At 36.5% G+C, this 27588-nt stretch overlaps 1 protein-coding gene across 4 annotated transcripts in view; it reads left to right on the top strand.

Annotated features, from left to right (window-relative positions):
* Positions 1 to 27588, top strand: part of PDS5B (PDS5 cohesin associated factor B) — a 103086-nt gene that overhangs the window by 42753 nt on the left and 32745 nt on the right. For all 4 annotated transcript variants that reach the window (XM_054074846.1, XM_054074838.1, XM_054074862.1 and 1 more), the window contains exons 9-22: positions 5895 to 6010; positions 7512 to 7606; positions 9816 to 9961; positions 10888 to 11039; positions 12282 to 12395; positions 13785 to 13866; positions 18369 to 18417; positions 19537 to 19676; positions 19759 to 19874; positions 22944 to 23049; positions 24923 to 25083; positions 25657 to 25780; positions 26575 to 26733; positions 27459 to 27527. In XM_054074846.1, the coding sequence (XP_053930821.1) occupies positions 5895 to 6010; positions 7512 to 7606; positions 9816 to 9961; positions 10888 to 11039; positions 12282 to 12395; positions 13785 to 13866; positions 18369 to 18417; positions 19537 to 19676; positions 19759 to 19874; positions 22944 to 23049; positions 24923 to 25083; positions 25657 to 25780; positions 26575 to 26733; positions 27459 to 27527 (1629 nt within the window). The remainder of the gene's footprint in view (positions 1 to 5894; positions 6011 to 7511; positions 7607 to 9815; positions 9962 to 10887; positions 11040 to 12281; positions 12396 to 13784; positions 13867 to 18368; positions 18418 to 19536; positions 19677 to 19758; positions 19875 to 22943; positions 23050 to 24922; positions 25084 to 25656; positions 25781 to 26574; positions 26734 to 27458; positions 27528 to 27588) is intronic.

The raw sequence follows: 27588 nt of genomic DNA on the forward strand, positions 1-27588 counted from the left end.
ATGAAGTAATTGCTCTCTGTGTTTCTGAAAATGTGTGTTTTCTTTGTAATTGGCTTTAAAAGCAGTGAGTAATAAAAAACTGTTTGGCTAGTTAGTGTGGACGTTAGACTTCCTCTGAGCAAGACAGCAAGTGTTGACTCACTTTAAAGCTGATGCTTGAAAAAATATTTTCAGGTACAAACTCGGCAGGTTCTTTTTTTACTTTGAACAGAAACAAGTATGTTTTGATCATTTAAATTAAATTTGGTTTAAAAGAAATAAATCAATTTCTTAAAGCATTTTCCTGTGTTCTGCTGTAGTTTGAGCCATTTTTATCCAAGAGCTATTCTTTTTAAATTCTTTTGACATTGTCTAAAATGTCTTTTTGCAAGTAGAGAGCGATAAATGGTTACTTTAATATAGATTACTACAGTTTTATTTTTTTTTCTACTGGTCCTGCCATGTAAAGGCTAAAGAACTTTAATTCTTATTTCCCGATTGATTATAGGCTTCCATATAATGAAATAATGTTGTGACTTGGGATTTCCAAATGCATATTTTATAGAACTTGATTACTGACAACATGAAAAAAATTTCTTGACTTTTTTGGGATGTCAGTTGGCAACAAAGTGGGAAACAAGAGAAGAGAGGAATTCCTGGAAGAATGATAATATGATTAAAGACTTTGAAGGATTATCCTTGAGAAACTCCATCTGTATGTTCTAATTGTATATGTGTTTTGCTTCCTGTTACTGAGTGCTTAAAGAGAAATATAGTTTAGTTTGTTCTTCATTCCTTCTTACCTGAGACACAGTGAGTCAGTTTACACTAAGGGGAGCCTTTCCAGTAGCTCTTCACCCAAAGCAAAATGCTTATTCACATCCATTTACTTCTAATAACATTGCTGAGACTGAGATGTGCGATGTCACCAAGTTGTCCTCTAGAGAAAATGAAGTACTGAGCTGAATATAGAAAGATGTTGATGCTGATAAATATTTCTGTGCTGCCCGCCTTTTTGGTTCTGCACACATATTCCTCCTATGATTCCTTCATTTTCTTGCACTTGGCACTGCTGGGATACTTTTTTTGGTATACTTTTATCTCAAGGACAGTAGGTGCCAGAGACTTTGGCTGTTGTGACACTTTGATCTTCTCTTAACATGATTCAATTCTGGAGCTTAGTGGGCTGATGCGTGAAGCATTATCAGCCAGTGACATCTTTGGATGGAGTGGATAGAGTTGTTCTGCGAGTCTTGGAGTGACATCATCTTTAGATAACCTGTTGCATTTTGGACAAGGGAGGGAAGTGGGCTGTATAGACGTGTAGCTGGCTTTTAAGGAATTTTAAGGACATGCCGTAGAACTGGTGCACGTTTTTCTGGGAGAATGCATAGGTATGGTGCTGTTCGTGGACAAGTTGTGTTACCAAGTCTTCTGGGCTCTTGTTCTTGAGTCTGGCTCATCTAAGTTGGTTGTCTCTAGTTGTCTTGTAAGACAGTTATAACCATCATTATTTGGGTGCCAATGGGGATTATCTGTATATGTCATTTTGGTGCTGCCCTCTTGATCATTTCTGCGTAAGAGGAAGCTTAAAAGTACATCTCTGATATGGAGTAAATGGCACATTTTGGTTCTGTTTAGTACTTAGAAAATAAGGTCTGGTAATTCCTGGGTCAAGTTGCTGAACAAATTGTTTCTAAAGCAAAGATTCGTAGATAGAATACAGTGTATGGTGTTATCATGGCCACATTGGAAAAACTATCATTCTGTCTTAGAATATATGCTTCTGTAATGCTGGTGGGTGTACCTCTTCTTGCTTAAGAAGGACTCTTTGCTGTCTTTTTTTGAGGATTGCGTGGCTGTCATGATGGAAAATTAAGCAATCTTATAGAATTCACACAGCACTGCAGAAACAGGATCTCAGTCCTGCTTGATAGTAAGCTGTTGAAGTTTTAACAGTAGACGTTGTTGGCAGTTTGCCTACCAAATGTCTCTGACTACGGACCACTCCATGTAATCATTTACAGAGAACTGTAACTTTGCTTAGTGGGAGGTCATGTCCAGGCTTCTCCTGTGAGTATGCTTGCCTTATGGTGAAGCTGTGTTCTGCCTTGGCTTATGAGAACTACTGAGTTCTATCTGAGGACAGAATGAAAACTGTGAAATCTGTTGAATGTGCTCCTGTTTCATGACTACAAGGGCTGACATGCTCCTTTCCATAAATTCTAGTTAGAGTGGAGGATGGTGGAGGAAGATGCTTTTGGTCTCAGTTGTTCCAATTTTGAGGACCTTTTCCTATTTCTTGGAGTATGCTGAAAACTCTCGATGTTCTTGACTTGTTCTTTCAGGGATTGGTTGCTTGTTTCATCTTGACCTTAGGGTGCTTGGTCTCATAATATGAGTCCAGGGAATTTCTTTGATAGTGATAAGTGTTTCTAAAGTCATTATTCCTGGTATCAGCAACTTTCCTAATAGTTGTGTATTCTGTACATGAACCAAAATTTCCAGGTAGTATCTTATTTCTATACTTCTAAACATTTTGTGGTACATTTTGAAAAAGATGTGCTGGTTGTGGTTTTCTCCCAACAGCCAGGTGAGTTTCACTGAGCCATCTCCACTGCTTACTAGTTGATTGGGCTGCCTTGTTCTCAGTATTTGTGGCTGGTAGGAGTTTGAGTATGTGAACGAATGTGTGTGACTCATTACTTGTAATAAAAGGATCCAAATCTCTTGGTCTCCATTTCCCCGAGTTTCTTTTGCGATCTTTGTGCCAGGAAGCTTCTTGATCTGTCTTCATGGGATCAAGGTGTTAGAGAAGTTCTAAACTGTCTGTTTGAGCATGGGAAGAATCCAAGAGCTTTCCTGTCAGTGACCAATTAAACTTTTGACCATGCATGGAGAGGTTATGAAACTGTTAGTGTGGAACTTGTGAGGGAGCTTACAAGTAACTCTTGTTAGAGTTACCACTCTAACAAGTGCCACAGTAACACTGTTGTGCATATTTACTGTTTTGTATCTAAACAGTGTGGCCACCTGGTGTCCAAGCACCTTAGCATTTTCATACAACCAGAGTACATGCAGTTTGATTGCTGTGGCTTGTAGTTTTAACTGCTGTAGGAATTGTACATGTTGACTTGGATGAAGAATGAAAGGTTACTGGCAGTAACTGGTATTCTCTGAAATGAGCAGCTTTTCTGTGCTTTATCCCCTCAGTTGCTTTTTGTCCTGTCTGTCCCAAGGATCTTCTTAGTATGTTTGGAGAGAATTGAAATGCAGTCAGACGTGTGCTGTGCCATGTCATGTACCAAACAGAAGTGGACAAACAAGTTACGCTTTTGAGTCTGGCTGGAATAGGGTTAATTTTCTTTATAGCAGCTTGTATTGTATGGTACTATATATTTATGGCTAAACCAGCGTTGAGGGCATAGTAATGTTTTGGCCATTGCTGAACTGTGCTTGCACAGGTAAAGGCTTTCTCCCCACACCCCAATAGTAGGCTCGGGCAGGGCAGAAGGTTGAGAAGGGAACACATGCTCAACAATGAAAGCTTGAGGAATGGAGAAAGGAAGGAGGGAATGTTTGTGCTTGTGATATTTGCCTTCCCACGGAAGTGCTGCGTGGAGACCCTGCTTTCCAGGAACTGGTGGGACACCTGTCTGCCAGTGGGAATTAGTGAATTAATTCTTCTTTTTCCTTTACTTGTGCACGCAGCTTTTTCTTTACCTAGTAAACTGTTATTATCTTAATCCATCAGTCTTTTTAACTTTCCTTCTGTTTTCTCCCCTTCCTTTCTCTGTACGGGAGAGGAGAGTGAGAGGAAGGCTGGGTGGGTGTTTGGCTTTTGGCCGGGATCAATCCACTAAACTTCTATAGGTTTTGTAAAGAAAAAACTCTGGTGTTCTTGTGTAGCAGAACAGGAGCATTATTAAACTCTAACACTCTGAGAATGCTGTGTCAAATCATGGATGCTGCTTACTGATAATGACTTTTTTTAACCTAATTTTGGAAAGGTATCTGGGAGATTAGCAGGAGAATGCCCACTGAAATTTGTTTAACTTAACTTCTGCTGTGAGGAGCAGTCATTTGTACCTGATGTTGGTGTTATAAGGTGGTGTGTTCAGAGATCTAGCAATGATACAGAAACATTATCGGTGCAGGAGAGAACAGAGGCAGGAATGTATTGTTGTGTAGGCCAGCTTGGAAAGGAAACCAATATTCCTTTATTTGATATTTGAATTCTTGAAATTTGTATTACTGAAAGTGAGTACCATTTTAATGTTCAAGTGAATGAAAAGCTCATTACTTGACTATTTAGGAAATAACCATAATGGGATTTAGGTCTTTATTTTACAATCCTACTAAACCAATATGAAGTAATGAATAAAATTACTGTAGAGCTTCCTTTCTTCCTAGATGTGGTGGTTAAAGTCTTTGGCAAGTTTCAGGTCATGTGTCCACTTCTACTCCTAAAGTCCCTCTGGATCCTCAGTGCTTCAGTCATTATTAAGAAATACTCGTTGTTTTTCATTACCTCCAGGAGCTTATGTAAGAATGTTTTTCAAGGAGACCAACATCTGACACAAATTTAGGTAGTAGCAAATTCTTCTGGTACATAATCACAAATATTGATTGTTTCTACAAAAAGAGCTAAATGTGAGTTGGGTGTCTTATAATTGGATTAGTGGCTAACACAGTGAAAACTTATTCTGTAACTAATTCATTAAGGATGTTTTAGTTGGGTTTTTTTTTTAATGTAATAATATATTTGTGTTAGAAGCTTCTTTGTCCTTAACTTCTCTTGCTCTGTTACTTGAAGAATTTTACAAATGTAAAATCCATTTGCATTTTTAAGGAGCTGAATTAAAAGGATGTATTGGCAAACTTTTCAGCCTATTTATGGTTGAGTCAGATAGAAATAGTTGGTGTGTAAGACTGTAGTATTGTGTTAGAGAACTCTGACAGGTATATTGTGCTCCTCAAAAGGTAAGGTTGAATTAATAAGATTGTCAAAGTGGGTAGAAAACAGCAGTTCTTGTCTTTATTACCAGAAAAAAGACTGAAATAATAAAGAATGAATAACGCCTAGTTAATATAAACTCATTTTAGCTAGTTCCTTTTCAAAGATGTGTGCAGACAGTTGTTCTGTTCTTTTTTTATTTATTTAATAAGCAGGAGAAAAATGTTGGTGAACACTAAGTACATGCTAATTGCACAAATGTTAGCATACATTTCCAAAGTGCTTCAGATGCTGTGTGTTGTATTAAACGAGTGTAATGCAAACCAAGGATAATGAAAACGTAGTGGACAAGACCTTGTTTTATCTCTGTTAGTGCTGGTTTTAAATATAAAAGAAAAGTATCTATTGTAACTCAGCATTTTTAAATATAGGCTTAAATACAGATCCTGTTCATCTTGGGTAATTAATGTCATGTTCTCTAAAAACTTGTTTTCTGAAAACTTTTTTCTGTCTAACAAAATGTTTGTAATTACACAATATTCTAGAAAAGTGTAAACCTTTATGTGCAGACAAATATAGCTCTTTGTGTTTTGTGTTGTGCTTGAATTTGTGTAAGCTTTTATAAGCACGCCAGGTTTCCTAACGTGATCAGTAACTTGTAAATGAGAGTTAAACGTATTCATGTATCTGTATTTTTCTCCAGGCTTTGTTCACATTGTTTTTTGACACTACTTTGGGGATTTTTCACTTTGTTATTTTGTCTTCTCCCAGTAATAGTGAAGATTTTTTTGTCTGGACACAGAAGTTTGTGTATGAAGAAAATGATTCACTTGTATTATGATTTTTCTAGAGGTGTATAAACATATTGGTGTGAAAGTCGTACAAAAAACTTTTTTTTTTTTGCTGGTGGATTGTTGTTTCTTTTTTAAAATGAAAAAAAAATGTGTGTGTTTTGCAGAGCAATGACAATGAAGAACGGCTGCAGGTTGTAAAACTTCTAGCAAAAATGTTTGGGGCCAAGGATTCAGAGTTGGCATCTCAAAACAAACCGCTTTGGCAGTGCTACTTGGGGAGGTATAATATGCTGATTTAGTTGCATTCTGAGAAGGGAGCGAGTGTATTTGATGAAGTATAATTCAACTGCTTTTTTTAGAAATCTGACAGATAATGCTAAAAAGATTATTCTACACACATCATCTGCGTGTGTGATTCTGCAGAGTGAACAATTGCAGATCATCCCTGTTATGTTCATTATTTTGCATACATCTTTATTGCCATTGTCAAGAAAAAGGAATAGTTTATTTTAATTTCTTCACAAGTGAAACTGTTCAGTGATGGATTAGTTCTGAAACAGTGTTAAATGACATTTGAAATATCAGGTGGTATTATAACTGGGTTTTTTTTAGGCTTTTATGTACATCAGTTGTACACTGGTTTCAAGGCTTTTTTAAGTGTAGGAATCGTTAAAAGAGGTATGAAGTTTTTACAATAATGCATACACACTTCATCTTTTTGAAGTATTGTGCCAGGTTGAAATGGAAAATAAAGCTGGAGCTTCTATTTGGGAGAAACTTACTTATGGCTGCTTATGGCTACTATGATCAAAATGTATAAATTATTACAAATGCAGTAAATCAGCACTCAATCGATTATGTCAAAACCAGAGTCTTCAAAGAAATGCAACTTTTAAAAGCACAGGAAACTGAATTGAGGGAACGCCTGTTGCTTGAAAGTATGTAATGGTTTAAAACATTGCATGTCATCAAAAAAATACCACATCTAATTAGGTGCAAAGGAAAATGATTCACTGTGTTACAATGTGAAGCAATGTGAAAGTGTGTAATTTGTTGTTTGCAACTACTGTTTTCAACTAGCTGTGAATCACATGTGTGCATTTACTTTTTTTCAAGGATTTTACCCAAGTTATGATAGCTTTGTTATCAAGTTATGATAGCTTTGTTATTAAAGGAACCATTCTTAAAATCTTTTGATTTTGAAAACATACCTCTTTTTTACTGAAACATCCTTAAAACATCATAATTTGATAAATAAGCATTTCAACAGCAACAGTATTCTAAAATTTGATTTTTAATTAGCTTAAACCCAAGGATTTGTTTGTAACTTTCATTACATCGGTAGTCTTATTATAAAATTACTTGTGAGAATTAAGCACGAGAAAATGCTAGTTTTCATGCATCAAACCTAATTCAGCCTTTCGGAATTGAAATCTTAGAGAAGTTGAAGTGATCTATCTTGGATACAAGGCGAGATGCCCATTTGTTTGCTATCATAGAGTTCATAATTGTAGTCTTAAAACTTTTCAGTTGGTGATACATGGTTCATGGCTAATTGTGTGGAACGTTACAGAAGAGATAGTTCAAGTATGTCAGACATCTTTCTAATAAGTAGTTGTTATCTTAATACTGTGAAATCAGATATGTTTTATGCATATAAATGTGCGTGGGAGGCACAACAGTTTTTTCAGAGGTATTTGAAGCTGTGTGGAAATAAACTAATTGCTTTAGTAGAAGTGGTACTTAATTTGTTGTTGTAATACATTGTCTTGTTTCTATAGGTTCAATGATATCCATGTTCCTATTCGTCTTGAATGTGTGAAATTTGCAAGTCACTGCCTTATGAACCATCCCGACCTAGCAAAAGATTTAACAGGTACCAGATTTATTACAACATTAAAATACAATTTTAAGTCTCTTGGAAAAGTTGTAGGTTCGTTGTAATCCTGAGTAACACTGTAAGATGCTGTGGAGGTCATAATTGAGGTTGGACTTCTAAGCCACAGTCTCTGCCTCTAGTGCTTCTTCTCAAGTGAGGGGACTGTACATAAAGAGTACCTTAACTGAAGAGATCACTCTGCCTCTCACAGTGTCATTGCATTCCCAATGGCTGTTGAAATTAAGCACCATGGGATCAGGCAAAGACAGCCAGGTTAATCTAATGGTTGTGGCATTTATTAAGTAGGGTCCAAAATGGAGCCTTCAGTTCCACAAAGCTGAAACGTGTAAACATTATGCATCCACTATTTAAAACATGGAAACAGTAGTTCTAACTGTAATCACAGCTGTTGGTTCCTGCTCCTTCAGATCAAACACAGCCTGTAACTCAAGACCTCTATAGGAAGAAGGCAACTGGCATAGATAGAAGCATTTAAAATTTGTTACTTCCGATGTCTTGATGAAAAAAGCGTAATTAAAGAGAATGGTTTGGTTTGTTTTTTCCACCTTCAAAGTGGAGGGGGAAATATGGAGATATGGAGACTGTATCTGATCCCCCTATCTGATCCCCCTATCAAAAAATCTCCTACTTCTTGTAGGTTTGTTTGAGGGAATTTAAAGGTCTGTTAAGTGCATGTGATTGCTCTCCTGCTTGCTGAGCGTTTGTCAAGTTAGACACAAATACAGGCAGGCTGAAGTTGTCCCATAGTTACTAGGATTGTTAAACCAGCTCAAAAAAATAGATGTTTCTGGACCGTTCTTTAATGGAATGGGTAAGATATTTCTTCCAATTATCACAATTGTATTTTCCAGGATTTTTTTTTTCCTGCATTGCAGAAGGACTTTGTGCCCCCTCTAATGGTATCGCCTGGGAAATGTAATTTTGCTTGCCCCTCCCCTCTTTCCCCACAGCACATATTAAAGTCAAATTGTTGAAAAATTTCTCTGCCTCACTGGTGTTTGAGACCAGAATTGTTTTGTGCAGTGGCATTGTTCTTTCTTTGTTTGAGTTTATTACGTGTTTTTGTGAACAAAACTTTTTTACAAAAAAAGTCTTACTTGGATTTAAAATTTCATGACATCTTTATTTGCAAAGCTTTTATTTCTTAATGTGCTTTTTTGACACCAATGTTGATTACCAGAAATGTTAATAGCCAGTATTTCGGATGAGACCTGAACATTCTCACTTATCATTGAACAGTAATAATACAACAGTAACCTCTCATTATTTCCTTCAGAGTAAATTTTGAATTTTCAAAATTTCTTAGTGCTATCAATGTTTAACTGATATGTCTTATCTGCAGTGATCTTAATAACTTTTATATGCATTTTCCTACCTATTTGTGCTTCTCCGTTAACCTAAAATGTGTGCTTATAGAAATATAAATGAACTTTGCCATTTGTCAGCTTTCTATAATAAAATGACAGTAAGTAGCTAACATTTGACACTTAGTAGCAGAAATCTTGAAATGTCAATAGTATGATTGGTGCTACTAAATAAGTAGCAATGAGCCAATAGAAATATTGTTGTAGGATGACTAAACTAGCATTATAGCTTGGTTAAAGAGTAGACTTTTGAAGTATGTGTCTTAATTTGTCCCTGCTTACAATGCTTATGTGGCTCCCTCTGTGGAGTGTTCCTGTGGCACGTGAACTAGATTCCTTGTGGATAATACAGAAGTTGTGGTCAGAAGGGCAGCTAATGTGCTGCAACAGCCAAAGGGGATGGAGTTTGCAGGAAGAGGGTAACCTCTGGCCTGAAGGAAGACTTTAAAACGTATGTAGTGTGGTTATCAAATTCTTGGCACTATCTGTTCTACTCTACAGATCCAATTCTGTTTGGCTATAACAAATACTAATGTAGACACATCCTAACTGTTAGAAGAAATAATAAAAATAGAAGTGTAGCCCTATAGCTCTTATCTCCATAATGCCAAAGATGTAAGTTTTTTATATTCTAAGGAAATATGAGGTTTTACTGACATTCCAGTTAATCTTAGTGAAAACTCTTTGTTTCTTACTGTTGATGCTCAAAACAGGAGAAAATGATAGGATTTGCTTCTGTCATTTAAGTACTGTCTAGAAAAACAAAAGTATCTGAAGTTGTAGACTTAAAATGGAATACGTATCTTCTTTTTTTTTTACAGAATATCTTAAAGTGAGGTCACATGATCCTGAAGAGGCCATAAGGCACGATGTTATAGTATCTATAGTTACTGCTGCTAAAAAAGACCTTTTGCTTGTCAATGATCATCTGCTTAATTTTGTCAGAGAACGAACTCTGGACAAGCGGGTAAGACATAATTAGTACTAATAATGGCAGTACATTATATTTCTAGACTGTAATTCAGCTTTTAAAAAAGCAGCACTTCTAAAAAATGCTAAACTGATTTCAAAATGACAAATGAAAACCAATATAATGAGAAATTTTTGAAGCAGTCTGATTTAATGAGACTTCTTTTGCCTCTGACTGGAATGCCATGTTTCTCATTACGCTGTATTTTTCTTTATGATAAAAAAATAATAAGCTGAAGCATGACAGTGTTGTTCCAGTTGTCTGGTTTTAGCAAATTTTTTAAATAAAATGAGATCCTTGTAAAACATTCTAATGTTCTTTTGTAAGAAATTCTGCAAGTAAGTTTCAAAGTATACTGTAGATTACTGATGAAAAATATTGGACCACCAGAGGTAGGTAGCTTATTTGTTTTCATTAAGACCATTGGAAGACTACAAACCAGTGTAGTAGCTTTCAGATTTGAGCAATCTTGAAGTTTAGTGTAGCTATGTTTCATTATTTGGTAAAATTTGTGGGGTTTGCTGGCTTTTGCTAAAGCTTAGTAAACAAGGCTCTTGATAGGAAACTTTTAAAATTAACGTATATCTGATTTTTTTCTTTTGTGACGTGCTTTTCCCTGTGGCATGTGTAATACAATTGCAACTATTCAGTGTAGATCGTTGAGTAAGGATGTTAGCTTCAGTTTGTAACAGCTCTAAATTCAAGAGGCATACTTGCATAGTAGTTACTGATGTTGAAAGGTTTACCATAATGGATACGATGCAATATATATCCTAATGAGAAAATGTTGCAATTAGAACTCAGTTTAACTTTTTTTTCCGTAAATGAAACTTATTTTATTTTGATGTAGAATAGGAAATACCAGGAAATTCTTAGTTTTGAGTTTTGAACTGCTAAACTGGGTACTATTTCTTTTCCTCAAGTGGAGAGTAAGGAAAGAAGCTATGATGGGACTCGCACAGATATACAAGAAATATTCGTTACAGTCAGAAGCAGGAAAAGAAGCTGCAAAACAGATATCGTGGATAAAAGATAAACTTCTACATATATATTATCAAAACAGTATTGATGACCGGTAAGTCATTTGTGAAAGCTAGTTGATTGTGTGGAGAAGTGTGATAATAGCCATTAATGAGATCCTTGTCCTGGATTTGTGGTGAAAGCAGTGCCTCTGTCATACCAGCTACAGCCTTGTATATGTTTGTTAGTATTGAAAAATGGATGGTTGCACGTGGGGAACTAGTGGGGGACTGGTTTGGAACTAGTCCGCCTTGAGTAATCAAGGCCGACTTGGTGGCTTTGGAAATGAGCCTTTGGCCTTCACAGTGTAATCAGATTCAAATGGGATTTCAAACCCTTTCAAAAACTTGTGGCCTCAGCTCCAAAATAAGCAATTATTTCATGGTACCATGGAGGTGGGCAGAACTGTCTGGATTTTCAGATCCAATTGTACTCGCTCACCTTTCTCTTAAGCTTCGGGATCTTTTTAAACTAGGTGGATTTGGGGGTTGACCACATCTTCCAACTGTGTTTTTTACCTATTTACTCGATTATGTTAATGTGGACTGCAGTTTGCAAAGGTCTTGGACCTCTTGTTATTAAAGATTCCAACACATTTTAGTTTTCCTTTTGTTTTTTCTTAGTTGTTTCTGTGTAAGTGGCAGACCTGAACCTTTCTTTCTTCCTGTTTCCAAATAAGGAACTTCCATATTATAGGAGAAATGTATAATAATTTCTTTTTGTATGTACTTGTCCTTTTATTGTGGAAGCAAAAGAAATGAGATCAACCCTTGAGGAGAGGCTGGGAAGGCGTGGAGGGGATTCAACTCCTTCTGACTTGTATACGAATCCTCCTTCTGGGTTTCATGGTGACATTTGATATAACTGTTGTGATTTTTTTTTTTTTTTTTTTTAATTTTAGGTCCATTAATTTGAGTCAATAAATGAATTTACCCCAGCACTGACTCGTAATGAAATTCAGTTATAGTATCTCTTTTAGCTGATAATTAAAAGACATCCTTCTCTAGAATCCTTTAGTTCCTATTTAGATCAATGTATCTGATTTTGATGATATGCCATGTCTTAAATGTCCTGATGCCAAGATTAATGTTGTCTTCTGTAATGACATATTTTTATTTAGCTTATGCCTATTATAGTGGAAGTTAAGTAACTTGACCTTTAGGTTTTTTAATAATCCCACCTTTGTATGGAACAACTGATCTCAAGGTAGGTCTGAGAATTTTTGAATACATGTTTTTTAGCATTTCAAAACAAATTTCTGCCTTTACAGTTTAAGTTTCTTAATCCTGTTTTTCAGATTACTTGTGGAACGCATCTTTGCTCAGTACATGGTCCCTCACAACTTGGAAACAAATGAACGAATGAAATGTTTATATTACCTTTATGCAACACTGGATTCAAATGCTGTGAAGTATGTACTATTTTTGAGTACTTGCAAAATAATGTTTGGTGCAGATATTGTAAATCAGTACTAAATTGTTATGAGTAGCCTAAGCCAGTGGACAAAAGTAGTTTACAAACTATCAGAAAGGAGAATGTAGCATTGTATCTATTTTGCAAGTGAGATTTGGGGAAAACAACCAAATATTAATAGTTCTAACAGGGTGTGGTACCTTTTAACCATAAACAGCAAAAAAACTTCTCAATTAATATACTCCTTCCTTTAGCAGCTGAGATGGATTAAGAGTCAGAAGGAATTATTTCTGTGTCTTCCACATGGGTTTTACTTACAATTATGTTGTGTAACTTTTCCAGCTTAGAATGGGTACGTGCACGTGAATTTGACCAATAACAGTTTTGCTGATGTAATGTTCACAGTTTGATTGAATTTAGTTAGTTTTACTTTGGTTTTTGTTTAGTAATACTCAGTCATTTGAAAAATCATGGGGTTTTTTTCACAGAAGAGAGACTAGAAAAAAGCTTCGTATATGGAAGAATGGCTTAAGAAAACCCAAAGCCTTCAAATGCCACAGAAACTTGTGTTTGAATCCCCTGCATTTCTTGTATATACCTGCCTAAAGATAACTACAACTGTAATGAACTAAAATTAAGAATAGCACTTGAGAAATAAAGTCTTATTGTTTTACTGTCTTTTAGTATAGGCTAAACAAAAATGCAGCCTGGATTCTTTTCTGTGCTTATTATTTTAGGAAAAAAAAAAATCTGGATTTTACAGTTTCCCTGTGCAGCACTACTCATTTTAAAGATGCTTAATTATTTATAGAGAATTTACTCTTTACTTGTGGATTCTGGAGGTTTTTAAAATGAAGCTGTGGCTTTTTTAGATTTATATGGTTTATTTTGCCTGGAAATCTTTCTAATTTTCAATTTATTTAATCTCTCTAGTGTGCCTTTTATAAATCTAATCATTTATTCATCTAGTAGCTGCTTTCTGCATGCAGGAAAAACATTGTTTTGATGATAAAAATCTTAAACATCTGTTTTAGCCTGCTTTTGGAATGTTTTTAGAAGAGTGATTTCGGGCTTGTACAAATGAGTTCTTTATGGGCCAGCCATCAGTTACTTCCTGCTTCTTTTGAAGGTGAAGTAGTTAAGCATCTGAAATGAAACGTTTCAAAATCTCACTTTGTTCCAATCTAATGTGACTAGTTAGATTTTCCATATCATGCCATTAGGAAACATTTTAGCCTTTGCTCACACAACAATGGCATTTCAGCCAATAAGCACATTTCTGAATCTGAAGTTGAAAAAAATTTAAAGGCTCTTATTGGACAGTTGTGCTATTTATTGAATAGGTGATTTTTGACAACTCTCTTAAATCTTTCTAAAATTTTTTTAGAGCATTGAATGAAATGTGGAAATGTCAAAATCTGCTACGACATCAAGTAAAGGATTTAGTTGACCTAATAAAACAACCCAAAGTAAGTTGAATTTATCTTTATAAAGTGAATGTGCAGTTTTACTTAATATGCTATTTTGGTGTAGTTAAAGTGCATTTATACGTTTAAAACCTGAGTTAGTTTCTTCATGTTTTCTACATCTGAGTTTTAAGTGAAATTTCAACTTCTGCATTTGTTTTTGGGGAGATGTAACATAAGCTCTTTCTAAGTTCTAAAATATCAAATATTATGTGGAATTAAACATACAGGTTTTGATAAATACCAGCATAATAATAGCGTTGAAAATGGTGTATACTGTTGACATGTTTGTGTTTGTCCATGTGGCTTTCATTGTTTTTCCACTGTTAAGTGCTAATTCTTTAGACTTGAGTATTCTTTTGAGTAACAGGACTGAATGGGAGAGTTTAGGGGCCTTATTGTAGTCTGAGATGCTGTTGCAGGCAGCAAAATGGTTTTGAGTCAGGAAATTCTACATAACTTAGTTTGACAGTTAGCTTAAACTTTTAATTATTGATTCTGGCATTGAGAAGTAAATACAAGCTTAGGGGAACATCTATTGACTTGTCTTTTATATGTCTCTTCCCTGCTTTGTGATCTCCAAGTCTCTAACTGCACACTATGCTCACTTGCTTCGGTGAGGCAGTGGTGGCACAGGAGATGGGGATCCAAGGCATGGTGGTTCCTTGCCTTCTCCTGCTCTTTGTTTCTTACCCACTGTTCCAGCGTGGATTCCTCCACTGGCCACAGTCCCTTTAGAGTCATACTTTTACCAGTGTCTCCTCTCTTAAATGTGTTTTCTCAGAGGCCTGATGTGGTCATTCAACTGGTTGAAGTTTTAGTGGGTCGTGGGTTGGTTTGTTGGTTGTGGAGCTGGCTAGAAGTGACTTTGACTGGCACAGAGCAGTCCTCCTGCACGGTCCTGCTACATCCCAGTAGTCCTTTGCTACCCTAAACCATGACCTTTATACCCAATGTAGATACTTAGCTACTTTTCCCAAGATTTTTATTTCTGCAAGGCTCCTTGCATCGTTCAGGGATTTTTTTCCCCTAAATTGATAATTAACTTATATAATTGAGTCATTTTATTTAAGCTAGGAGCATTTTTTCATAATCATAAACTGAGGGGGCGTACAGTTCAAGGTAGTAATAATCTTGAGGCAAATAGCCACTCACAGCTGTAGAAACTTTGTTTTCTTTCAGGAAATAAAACTGAGATGAACTAGTAACATTTCAGACTATGACTTGTGTTACCATAGGTGCTTTTTCACTTCATTCCAATTTCTCCAGTCAGTCATTTTAGCTTAACTGTTCGTTTGTTACCCTGTGGCAAGTTAGGAATTGCGTGAGGTCTTGGAGGTGAAGAGGGATAGCACAAGGCATGTACAGAAGTTGCTATAAGGAAACTTTGATTAGGTAGTAGGAAAAAAATTGCTGTGTGAGTGATCGAATATGGGAACAGGTATCCCAGAGAGGCTGTGAAATCTTCATCCCTGTGTTTAAAGCATAGCTAGATGACACCTGGGACAAAACCTGATCTGAGCTGGTCCTGCTTTGAGCAGATGGCTCAACTAGGTGACCAACAGTCCAACCTACATAATTCTGTGATTATAGCTCTTGTAACTTTCCAGACCACAGTTTTTCTCATCTTTGAAAATCTTTTTGCCATTTACTGAAACTCTTCAGGCATTTTTTTCCCCCTGTTCAGGTTCTCTCTAGTGAAAGCACTATTGAGGAGGCTAGAAATGTGTTAAGAAATTTTCCATTTCTGTTGATCATAATTTCTTCTAATAAGAGACAAGGCAAGGCATCAGATTTTCCTTTAAAATGTGTTACAACTTTTCTGCAGAGCAAAAGCACAGCTGCTCTAGTTTTTTTACAGCAGTGGTATTCAGTTAAATAAATATATGAACTTGCCTGTTCACATGTGGAAAAGTGAATGAATACTGGTTTGTCTGTACTAGAGTATAAACTTCATTTGCTAGGGATGCTTCCATATCATGAATGCAAGATAATGTAGATACAGGTACCACAGTAGGTCTTCTAAAAAGAAATATTTCTTGATCTCCTTCAGTCTGTCATTATCGGTGGGTTTATACTGCTAGAAGATAAGAGTACTTCTAACTGAGGTTATCTCATGTTTGGCTATAGCCAGCACCAGACCGGTCAGAACAAAAGAAACTCCACAGTACACTTTTGGTGTTTCTCTTCCGAGTTGGAAGAGCTATGAATGTGGAGAGTCCATATTTGCTGACATCATTATTTGAATCCTGTAAATGACATTTGATTTGTTTTGGTTTTTTTTTTTTTATTTCTTGTCTGAGCATACCCGTTCAGCTGTGACAGCCAAAAATCCTGAAAATGCAGTATTCTTCCAACACTAAAAAGTAATGAAAATTCTGCAGAATACGTAAGGCCTAGAATTATGTGCCAGGTGTCCATGTCACAATATGGAGTTCACTAAAAGCATTACTTGTCTTAATCTTATGTTATATTTTTGTTATATTGTGCTCTTTCCAAGGTTGCTGCTATTCTGCAGTATTGCCAGATTTTCCACAAATTTACTAAATAATTTCCTTTTTTAATGACAAAACCCCTCTGCAGATATGTTAGAACTCAATCTTATTTTCTTCCATAGTATCTAGTCAACTGCAGAAGGGAAGTTTACTCTGAAAAGTAGAAGAAGACTCCTGGAAACAGACACTTCCATTTGTTGTTAGCCAAAGTTATTGCAATAGGTTGTGATTTTGGTATGTCCAAAGCTGATATGGCTTGTTTGAACTGTATTTGAGATCTATATGCAGATTTCATTAATAAAATACAAAGAAATTAGATGTGCTTGAACAAGACTTTAACCACGGTCCTGAAGTTTTTATAAGAAAATGTTAGTGTTTTGCATCACTACCTTTTAGCAGCTCTTTCCTGATATGAACCTGGTGAAAAAGCGTACCTTAGGTCTTTACTTGCCTCATGTTAAGTACTTGGGTAAGAAGAATTGTTTTTTCTCCTAAGATGAGACCTCTTTCTAAGTTGATTTGACATTATTCTCGTTTGTAATTTTTAGGCTCATCTACTGCCACTTTTGTTTGTTATAAAGGGATTTCTATAAAAGGCAATTCTAGCAACAATGGTGCTAAACATTATTCTTTTTAAATTTAAGTACTTTTCAGTGAAAGCACATGAAGTGTGATTGTGTTTTATTTAAATCTTTTCTCAGAAGAATATAATCTGATAGTTGTAGCCTGTAACTGATATTGTTCACGTGCATTTTGTGAAGTCTTGCAGACTGAGTAATGCCACTGTGCTTGATCTGTCAGAAGTCATTTGGCAATATAGCAGCTTTCTTTGTGATTTGGAAGCTGGTGAGTCTATATAATACATACAGCGTTGCTGTTAAGCTTGAGTTTTGTTTCAGGTTCCAATTTTAAGTTTACTTAGAAAGATTTGGAGTTGTTTAACAACACATTGCACAGCAATGAATATTTTTGTTCTTCATTTGCCCACCTAAGAGCATTTTTCTGAAAGTGATTAGGGTGCTGGAAAGATTCTGTAAAGATTTACTTTGTCATTGTCTACTGATGATTCCTTAATATTTCAAACTTCAGTGTAATTCCATAAAACTTCCCAGTCTGTAGAATACTGTGGATTAGATCTCAAAGTGAGGAGAATGTGACTTGGGAACTAGTTTACCTTCAGTAGCAGGTGATACATTGTAGAAACATCACTTATTTGTTAGGAAATATAGTCTTATTAAGAAAATGTACCTGCTGTGTAGTTTTACCTGGCTGTGAAATGTGTTGGTTTTTTCTTTTCCATTTACTCAGTGTTAGAACTAGCTTTTAAGGTGGGCTTTACATGTGGAATTAGAAATCCTGTACCAGAAAAATTACTGCCAAAAGGAAAATAAATTTTATAAGAAGTCTATTTTGTGTAGTTTATTTTGCTGGTAAGGTGCTGTTGGACAAGACTGTATCAGGAACAATTTCACTGAAATCTGAGCTTCGCAGATATCCTGAAGTGCAGTTGTGTTCGCCTTTTTTGCTGTCATGGTCCCTGATTGTTACTTCTACAATTACTCTGCTATCATCTACCTTTTCTGTTCAGATGAACAGAGGCAGCAATTGTCATATTATTGACTTGTTCTGTTCTTTACGGTAAGGTGGGAACTACTACCGAAACTACTAAGAATCAATATCTGAACAAGATGATAAAGTGAATTGAATGCTTATTGTTCATGCTTTAGGAGGAAAACAGTTACAGATATAACCCATTTGTGCTGTTCGTGTTATATTTTTTCTTTTCAATCGATTATATTTTACGTAAGCATATGTGAGACAGCGTGATGCTGTAGTCATGATCTTTTACTTTCTGTAATTGTCTTGCATTAACTTTGCTCTGGTGGTTTTGATTTCTAACACATGGATATGTTAGCAAAATGGATGCTGACCTGTTGATAATGCAGTATTCCAAGTGAACTATATAATGTAAAATCTTTACTTAATCCATTTTTCTTTTGTGACTTGCAGACAGATGCCAGCAGTAAGGCTATATTCTCAAAAGTGATGGTTATAACAAGTAAGTCAGCTGAAGTATTCACACTGTCTGAAAATTGCAGTTGAACTGTATTGCTTTCTTACTTTAAAAATTACTTTCAGATAAGTTTAAAAAAAGAAGTTTTGTAAGGGAAAAAGTTAACAAATGATGATAAACATGATGTAACAATATGCTTTGAAGAATCAAGACAGCTGTAAGCAGAATTACTTCCTTAATATAAAATATCTCCAGTCATGAAGCTTATCACATGACATTTTGGTTGCATCTGTTGTGGACTAATTTGGAATGTAAATGATCTAGGGTGTTAATGTCTCCATAAGCATTTATTATAGAATATATATTAACTAATCTAAACTATCCACTGACTTAGCTATCTTTGAGGTGGTGGTATTGCAAGTGCAGTTGGGAGAATGCAAAAGAATTTGGGTTTCAGTAGCAGGGGAAGACACTTCAAAGAACTTCTATGTAGTCTGAAGTCTCAGCAAAGAAAAAAACACCCACCACAAAGCAACAGCTTGTTCTTCCAGCCCACCATACGAGTAGCATTAAAACCAGTATGAAGAACAACAACTTCTTCTTTACAACGAAATTTTACAATTTACTTCTTAAATTGCTTTACAACTCTGAAATTTGTTTTTAATTCAACCTTTTTTTTTAAAAAAAAAAAATGCCAGCTTTTCTGGTAGAAAAAGATAGCACTGAAGGTTATGGACATTTTTGCGGAAATGCAGAGCAAGACTGAATCTTGCTACTTGAATGGCCATGTTCCATTTCCTTTATTCCTCTTATTTGTAATATAAAAGTTGATTAGTGCGTAATCTTTCTGACTTTTTTTTTTTCAACTTTAGCTGTTACTGTTATTAACAGGGACAAGCAGACTTGCTGAAAAATGTGTGAAAGGTGATGGAAGCGAATAGCCAGGGGAGGTCTGTGGATACACAGATTTTTAGAAATTCATGTTCTCATAGTTATGTCTGCACATGTTAAGGTGTTCTGTGGTGTGAGGTTTCCTGCTCCCCCCCACTTCTTGGTTAACTGAAACGCGCGCAAAAACTTTTCAGGAGTGACGTTTCAAATGTGTATAATTTGCAGTACTGATACTTATTAAAATAAACGGTGATTTCTTTTTCTTATTTAAAGGGAACCTTCCTGATCCAGGGAAAGCTCAAGATTTCATGAAAAAGTTCACACAAGTTCTGGAAGACGATGAAAAAATAAGAAGTCAGTTAGAAATGCTTGTTAGCCCAACGTGTTCTTGCAAACAGGCCGAAGGATGTGTGGTAAGAATTGTTCTTAAAATGTGTGAATATTTTTGGAACTGTAGTAATTTAGTAATAAATTTAATTGAAACTTCTGTTGCAGAGAGAAATAACAAAGAAGTTGGGTAATCCAAAACAGCCAACAAATCCTTTCCTGGAAATGATAAAGTTTCTTCTTGAGAGAATTGCTCCTGTGCACATTGATACTGAATCTATCAGGTATTTTTGTGTTTGTATGTTGTTAGACATGGATCACAGGGTTTGAAGTTGGGGTTTCTTGTTTCATTTTTAAGCTGAAGGAGTAAAGCAGAAAGAGTAATCGATAATGCAGGTACTGTTTAAGGCCTTGTGACCTGCAGTATTTTCTTCTGTTGCCTTTTGCTTTAGAGGTTTTGGTACTCTCATTTCTGAATGTAGCTACAGAAAACTTGTCACTTAGCACAGCCGGGACAACCTGTCAGTAGAAATGGATCAGTTGCTGATCTGGGGGCTGGGGTAAGTTTAATTGGCTTATTCTAAAATAAATTTCTGTCCATGGCTATTCATTGAAGCTTTCCACCAAGAATATTGCCTCATACTGACATAAACAGTAATTTGACTGAGAAAGGAAAGATTGGTGATGAGGCATCAGGACTTTAAGGAAGGGTAAGCCAGTGAAGTTATGCAAGAGGATAAAAGTAATTGCTGAAGTGATTATTTAACAGCTGTATTTAAGATGTTCAGTACCTTGTTAGAGAAAACTAATTCTAAATACTGGTAAATTCTTATCTGTTAGTTCTAACTGTAGTTACTGATTTTTCAAGTATTTGAGCTTTTCAGTTTCTGCCTGTAATGAATGCAGTGTAATTGGGCCACTGAGATTTCACTTAAAAATCCGTTTCTGATCTTGGGTTGAGTACAAAGGGTAGCTGGATTTTTTGCTTCAAATTTGAAAATAAATCCACAGAAACAATATAAAATGGGTGTTTAAAGTAGTATTCACGCATAGCACTAAGTTGTAATATTTGTTTCACCAGCTACCTACTGACTAACTGCCATACAGTGTATACAAGCATAACAACCTGTTATAAAGCCTGTATTTTCAGTTTTGCCATGGAACTGGCCTTCTCCCATCTTCACTAAACTTCTGCTTTATTTTTGAGACTCTTACTATGTTTTTTCTAATACATGGTCATTTTTGTCCACCTAGGGGCAAAAAAAAAGAAATTGGAAGTTGGAGATGGGGCTGACTGGCTGCTTACCAGCTGAGTTTTTTTTAATTACTTTTTTGTTTGGATTTTTTTTTTTATTACTATAGCTTCTTTACAGGATGTGCTGAAGGAATATTCTGAATATTGTTCAGTTCTTAGTAGGGAAGCTGCCTGCACCACTCACTAATGGGATCATTTGGATAATCACTATTTTCCTTCCTAGGATACAGTGTAAGAAAAAACCAAGCATTACTGTCAAGGTGAAATAGGCAGGAGATAGTTCTTCGAAATTTTTCAACATCTCTTAGTACAGCTATTTAATGGTTACTATTATTTTCTCTTGTTTATAGCCTAAACATTCTGAACAGTTATTTTGCATCAATTAAGAATCCGTAGCAGCTATCAACCTCACCATAATTACCTGTACTTGTTGCTTGTAATGCTCAAATTGTTTTCTTGTTTTGGTCATTCTTCCAGAGCAATTTGTCTATAGTTCTCAATTCATGATGGATACACATTTTTAACTAAACGCTTCATAAGCTTTGATTTGGACAGGAGAGGAGGGCAACTAGATTATTATAGAGTCATGGCAGGGGGGTGGAACTGCATGACCTTAAAGATCATGCAGTTCCACCCCCCTGCCAGGGACAGGGACACCTCCCACCAGACCAGGCTGCCCAAGGCCCCATCCAACCTGGCCTTGAACACTTCCAGGGAGGGAGCATCCACAACTTCCATGGGCAACCTGTGCTAGTGCCTCACCACCCTCATCATGGAGAATTTCTTCATAATGTCTAAGCCATTCCCCCTCATCCTATCACTAAACGCCCTTGTAAGAAGTCCCTACTGGCTTTCTTGCAGGCCCCCTTCAGGTACGGGAAGGCTGCTATAAGGTCTCCCTAGAGCCTTCCCTTTTCCAAGCTGAACATCCCCAACTCTGTCAGCCTGTCCTCATAGAAGAGGTGCTCCAGCCCTTTGATCATCCTTGTGGCCCTCCTTTGGACCTGTTCGAACAGTTCCATATCCTTATGTTGGGGATTCCAGAACCCAACACACGGTACTCCAGGTGGGCTCTCATGAGGGTGGAGTAGAGGGGCAGAATCACCTCCCTCGATCTGCTGGCCATGCTTGTTTTGATGCAGCCTAGAATACATTGGCCTTATGGGCTGCAAGGGCACATTGCCACCTCATGTCAAGTTTCTCATCAATGAGCACCCCCAAGTCCTTCTCTGCAGGGCTGCTCTCAATCTCATCGTCCTTTATCCTGTATTGAAACCGCGGATTGCTTGACCCAGATGTAGGACCTTACACTTGGCCTTGTTGAACCTCGTGAGGTTTGCACAGGCCCACTTCTCCAGCTTGTCCATGTCCCTCTGGATGACATCCCGTCCTTCCAGTGTGGCAACTGCACTGCTCAGCTTTGTGTCATCTGCAGACTTTCTGTGGGTGCACTCGATCTCACTGTCTGTATCATTGATGAAGATATTCAACAGCATCGGTCCCAGTACGGACCCCTGAAGGACACCACTTGTCACAGATCTCCATTTGGACGTTGAGCTGTTGAACACTACTCTCTAGATGTGACCATCCAACCAATTCCTTATCCTCCCATTAAATCCATATCTCTCCAATTTAGAGAGAAGGATGTTGTGAGGGACCGTGTCAAAGGCTTTACAGAAGTCCAGATAGATCACATCCATTGGTTTTACTGTGTCCACTGCTGTGGTTACCCCATCATAGAAAGCCACTAGGTTGTTCAGGCAGGACTTGCCCTTGTTGAAGCCATGCTGACCGTCTTGAATCACCTCCCTGTCCTCCCTGTGCTGTAGCATAGCTTCTAGGAGGATCTGTTCCATGATTGTTCCATGATCTTTCCAGGCATAGAGGTGAGGCTGACAGGTTGGTAGTTCTCAGGGTCCTCTTTTCTTACCATTTTAAAAAATGGGCGCAATTATACAGGTACTTAACATACTTGTTTTAGAACAAGCTTATGTTTTAAATAAGTTCCTTTAAGAAGATTATATCTTAAACTTATAAAAATGCTCGTACGTGATGGAACCACAGTAAATATGAGGCTGTGTTTTATTTTCCTCTTCAGTGCCCTTATCAAGCAAGTAAACAAGTCTATAGATGGAACAGCTGATGATGAAGATGAGGGTGTACCTACTGACCAGGCGATCAGAGCAGGTCTTGAATTGCTTAAGGCAAGTATACTCCTGGGGGCCGGTAAGCATGCAAAACTTTCTGAAGCAACTTTGTTAAAATGAAGTTTTAATTAGCACATAATATTTTTGGTCTTAAGTGTGTGGTGGCTATCTGGAAAATACTGGTTTGGGTTTTGTTCTTTATTCTCATCTTTTATGGCATGTACCTATGGTTATAAATAATTTAGGATTTTTTCTGGAAGTCAAAACTTGTTTTCTGTTTGGCATCAGCAATTGAGTTTTGATTATTAGAGTGTGAATTCAGCAGTTTGTGAATATAATTACTCTACTTTTGGACCTGTACTTGTGTATCAGTACAATACCGTGGTTCCATGGAGACCCTCATAAATTCAAGTCTTGTCTTTTTCAACTATGTGTTATCTTTGAGATTCCATTAGCACAGCAAAACCCATCAAGATGCATTTCTGGGCACATTGTACAAAATTTCATATTCTGTTCTCCCTTTTTCTTGTGGGGAAAAAGGGATAATCAGTGGATTATTTACGAACACTATTAAAAGTGTGAAACTTGAAAAATGCAAGTATATAGGGGTTTTTGTGTTAGTGCTTTTAGCTTGAAGTCTTTGAGAGAGACTATGTAATGTCAGCTTTGCCTGTACTTCTACAGAAAGGTACTTGTGCTGTGATGCCACCTTGGTTATATGGTAGCATTGGGAGTAGGCCAGCTGTGGGTTGACTTCAGTGTATCAAAATCTAAAGGACTCCTGTACTGAAGTTTTCAGAACATCTTATATCAATTGAGAGCCTAGTAGGTTCATCTGAGAGCATGTGACTCTCTAGTCAGACGTGCATGTTTGTGTAAAAGTGCAAAGAGACAGTAGAACAAAAACAGATCTTAAAAAAGATTGAAGTGTGTCGTGAAGCACTACGTGTTTGCAAGAAGGCTTTCAGGTCAGTATTTAAATATGCATGTAAGCTGGCACAGCACAGTTAAGGAAGAGGAGTAAGATCGTCCTGAAAATGGTCTGCACATCATGAGAAGAATCTAGAAAGGACAGATGTAGAAGTTCAGAAAAGGGAATACTGTATGATGAAGCAGGGAGGGAAGTAAATTGGTGAAAGATGAAAACTGCACGTGAAGAAGTTCCTTCTAGATGTTGAGGATTGTTTCTTTGTCTCTGGTCAGAATGTTATACGGAAAGAGACTAATAATCAGCCACTTGAAAATGAGAAGGCGAACTTCTGTGAGGGATCAAATTGAGGATTTTTTTTTTTTAACGTGGGAGGACTGTCATAGTTGAAAATAGAGTCCAGGAATCTGAAGGAGAGGTACAGGATGTGGTGAGCTATTGTAGAAAGCCTGAGGGACTGGAGACCCTATTGGGTATGTCTGTATTTCTATTTTAGAGACAGGAACTTGGAGTTGAAGCACAACCCATTATTCCACTTAGCAAACAGCATGAAGTCTGAGAGCACACAGCTGCATTATGAGATGGGCTTCAGAAGCACACGTTGGCTAAAGTGGGTTCAGTCGATCTAGAAGTACTCTGGAGTAAGCCCCCTGAAATGTGAATATTGCTTCCTGACCTTGATTGTGTTTCTTTTAAAACCTGTTTCTGCTCTAACACAGTCCTTGCTAGTGTAGATGTAGCCACTAACAAGTGCCTGTTCACAGTAACAGGAGAAGAAATTGAGACTGGAGAAATAAGATGAGATCACATGTAAAGACAGAGAAATTTAGGAGTTATTAAAAAAAAAAAAAGTCAGAAAAACAGAAAAGTAGCTCTGGTGAATAAAACAGGTAGAGTATTATAAATTTTCCGGTATGGCAGTGGAAAATGACTCTTCGTAGAATGTTCTGTGTAAGTGGATCTTTAAAAAATATTAACATGGCTTCTATCTTATTTTGGCAGGTACTTTCATTTACGCACCCAATCTCATTTCATTCAGCTGAAACTTTTGAATCTCTTCTGGCTTGCTTGAAAATGGATGATGAAAAAGTGGCAGAAGCTGCATTACAAATTTTCAAAAATACAGGAAGTAAAATTGAAGAAGACTTTCCTCATATACGATCGTGAGTTGTATATCTTACTCTCAGTAGTGTTCTGTACTGTATGAGATTTTGGAAGTTCTCATTCTTCTTTCTCATGCTGTAGCATTATCCTGAATGCTTTTAGAAGAAAATATTACTTCAGGTAAAACAGGAAAGAGTTTTGAATGGCTTTGAAATGCAATGCTTTTTGAAGAATGGAAGCAAAGTGGATATATCCAAAGCAGTGACAGCTGACATGTCACTGATACTGCTATAATTTTTATCACTGCCATTCAGAATTGCTAATGTGTTCTTCCTGAATTAAATATATGGCAATGTAAAAACATTCTTTGCAGTGTAATGGGGATGTGTAGGAAAGAATATTTCCAAAAGACCATTTAGTAACTTCTGCAGATAAAATGTTTGTTTTGCCACTTGGTATTTTATCAACAAACCCCAAGGTATTTTTACTTGCAAGCCCTGTAAATATGCTTTTTTCTATATTTGACGAAATTGCCAAAACCAGTACAATTGACACTTCTGCAGAGATGATGTGTTCTGTATAGGTATATCTGTACATCTTTGATAATTTGTGCTTTCTTTTTTTTTTTTAAGTGCTTTGCTTCCAGTGTTGCATCATAAAGCTAAAAAGGGACCTCCTCGTCAAGCCAAGTATGCTATTCACTGCATCCATGCAATATTTTCCAGTAAAGAAACACAGTTTGCACAGATATTTGAGGTAAAGTTAAAATATTTCAGTTAATTTTTATTGATCTTTTATATTGCATGTGTCGACTAAGGGATGTAGTGGCATTTTATACAGCAAGTTGTACCTAATTTAGAAAAGATATTATTTCCCTTTCTCTTTATTCTTGTACAGTGTGGCCTGAAAAATAGTAGTAGAGTGTTTTGTATTCCACGGTCCATCATGTTTAGGGTTATGGGTTTTAACAGATGATGGAGTAAAACAAAGTCTGCTGTAAACATGTAGTATTTGTGCAAAGAGGAGCCATACACCACTCCTCACCCCTGTTGGGACTGACCCAAAGTATTTAAATGGTTACAGAAATTATGGAAAACAAAATTACAGTAGAGACTACATATATAACTACATATAAATAGATTTTGTAGTTATAACTGCAAATGTACTTTTTGATTAGTGCCCATCAGCCTTTTGTCTTGAAGGCTGAATCATAGTCCATTACTGAAATTGCCATCCTTAGGTGCATACGTGTGCTTCTTCAAGAAAATATGCTTTTAATCCATTGTTTCCTAAATGGTCCTTCTTGAGCTACTGCTTTTTGAACTAGCCAAATGTGATAAACATTTTGTCTTTCTTCCTGATTTTTCTTTTGATTTGTAGGGGACATTTTGTTGGTGAATATGTCTTTAAATCTAGTTAATAGAGATTTTAAAATTGTATTTCTGAAATAGAAATAGATATGGACAACTTGGTACAGAACTGTTGCCTTCCTCGTCCTAATAAGATGCAGATTATATCAGTAATATATGACTTTGTTGCCTTTTTTCTAGCCACTGCATAAGAGCCTGGATCCAAGCAATTTTGAGCATCTTATTACGCCGTTGGTTACTATTGGCCATATAGCTATGCTAGCACCTGATCAATTTGCTGCCCCTTTGAAATCTTTGGTTGCCACTTTTATTGTTAAAGATTTGCTAATGAATGATAGGGTAAGTATTTTTAAAACCTTGTATTAAGAGTCTCCTTCTCCTGTAGCATGATACTCAGCCAGTGCTTGTGAAAATTCTTGTCTTGTTCATTCTGCTTTTTATATATCGTGGTCTTTGGATTTCCACGTGTACTCTGTGGCTCAACTGAAAACCCACAGCATAGGAAAGGAGATGTTACTGATTTGGTAATCCTTACAAAAGCGACAAGCTGTATAGCACAGCATTTGATCACTCATGAGTTGCATTTTGTTAAAAATGGGAAAATTGTTGTTGACTTCAGTCGATCTCCTGAGCAGGCAGGTTGTGATGCTTTTAAGAATTGTAACACTTTTGAAACTAAAATACGCTGTTTAAATTGATGACTGTGAATGTTAATTTTTCTAATACTTCAGTATTGATAGCAATTATAAAGTGAAAAAAAAACTTGTGCACCGTCAGCCATTGTTAGGGAAAGATTACTGTCTAAAACTGTGTGCTTGAGATTCCAATCTACTGGATATAGAAACTGAAAATAATTCTCAAAGCAATGGCTATTACACTCTAAAGCAATAGTTTTCAGGTAACAACAACAGCAAAACCCTTTGCTATTGCTACATTTGCTGATATATGAATAGTGAGACAGGATCTGTAATGGCAACTTCTGTAGAATTGGAGAAGGCACCAGAAGCAGGACAGAGAAGGTTACAGCAGGTCAGTAGTGTAACAAAATGTATAATCTGGTTCAGCTTCCAGGAAAAAAGACAACAAAACTTTGGGTCCCAGATGAAGAGGTGTCTCCTGAAACGCTTGTTAAAGTAAGTAGCGCTTACTGTATTTTCCTATGATTGTGTGTATCGTACTTAATGAAGTTAAATA

This window comes from Cuculus canorus, chromosome 1 (assembly GCF_017976375.1).
Source record: "Cuculus canorus isolate bCucCan1 chromosome 1, bCucCan1.pri, whole genome shotgun sequence".
NCBI lineage: Eukaryota > Metazoa > Chordata > Aves > Cuculiformes > Cuculidae > Cuculus > Cuculus canorus.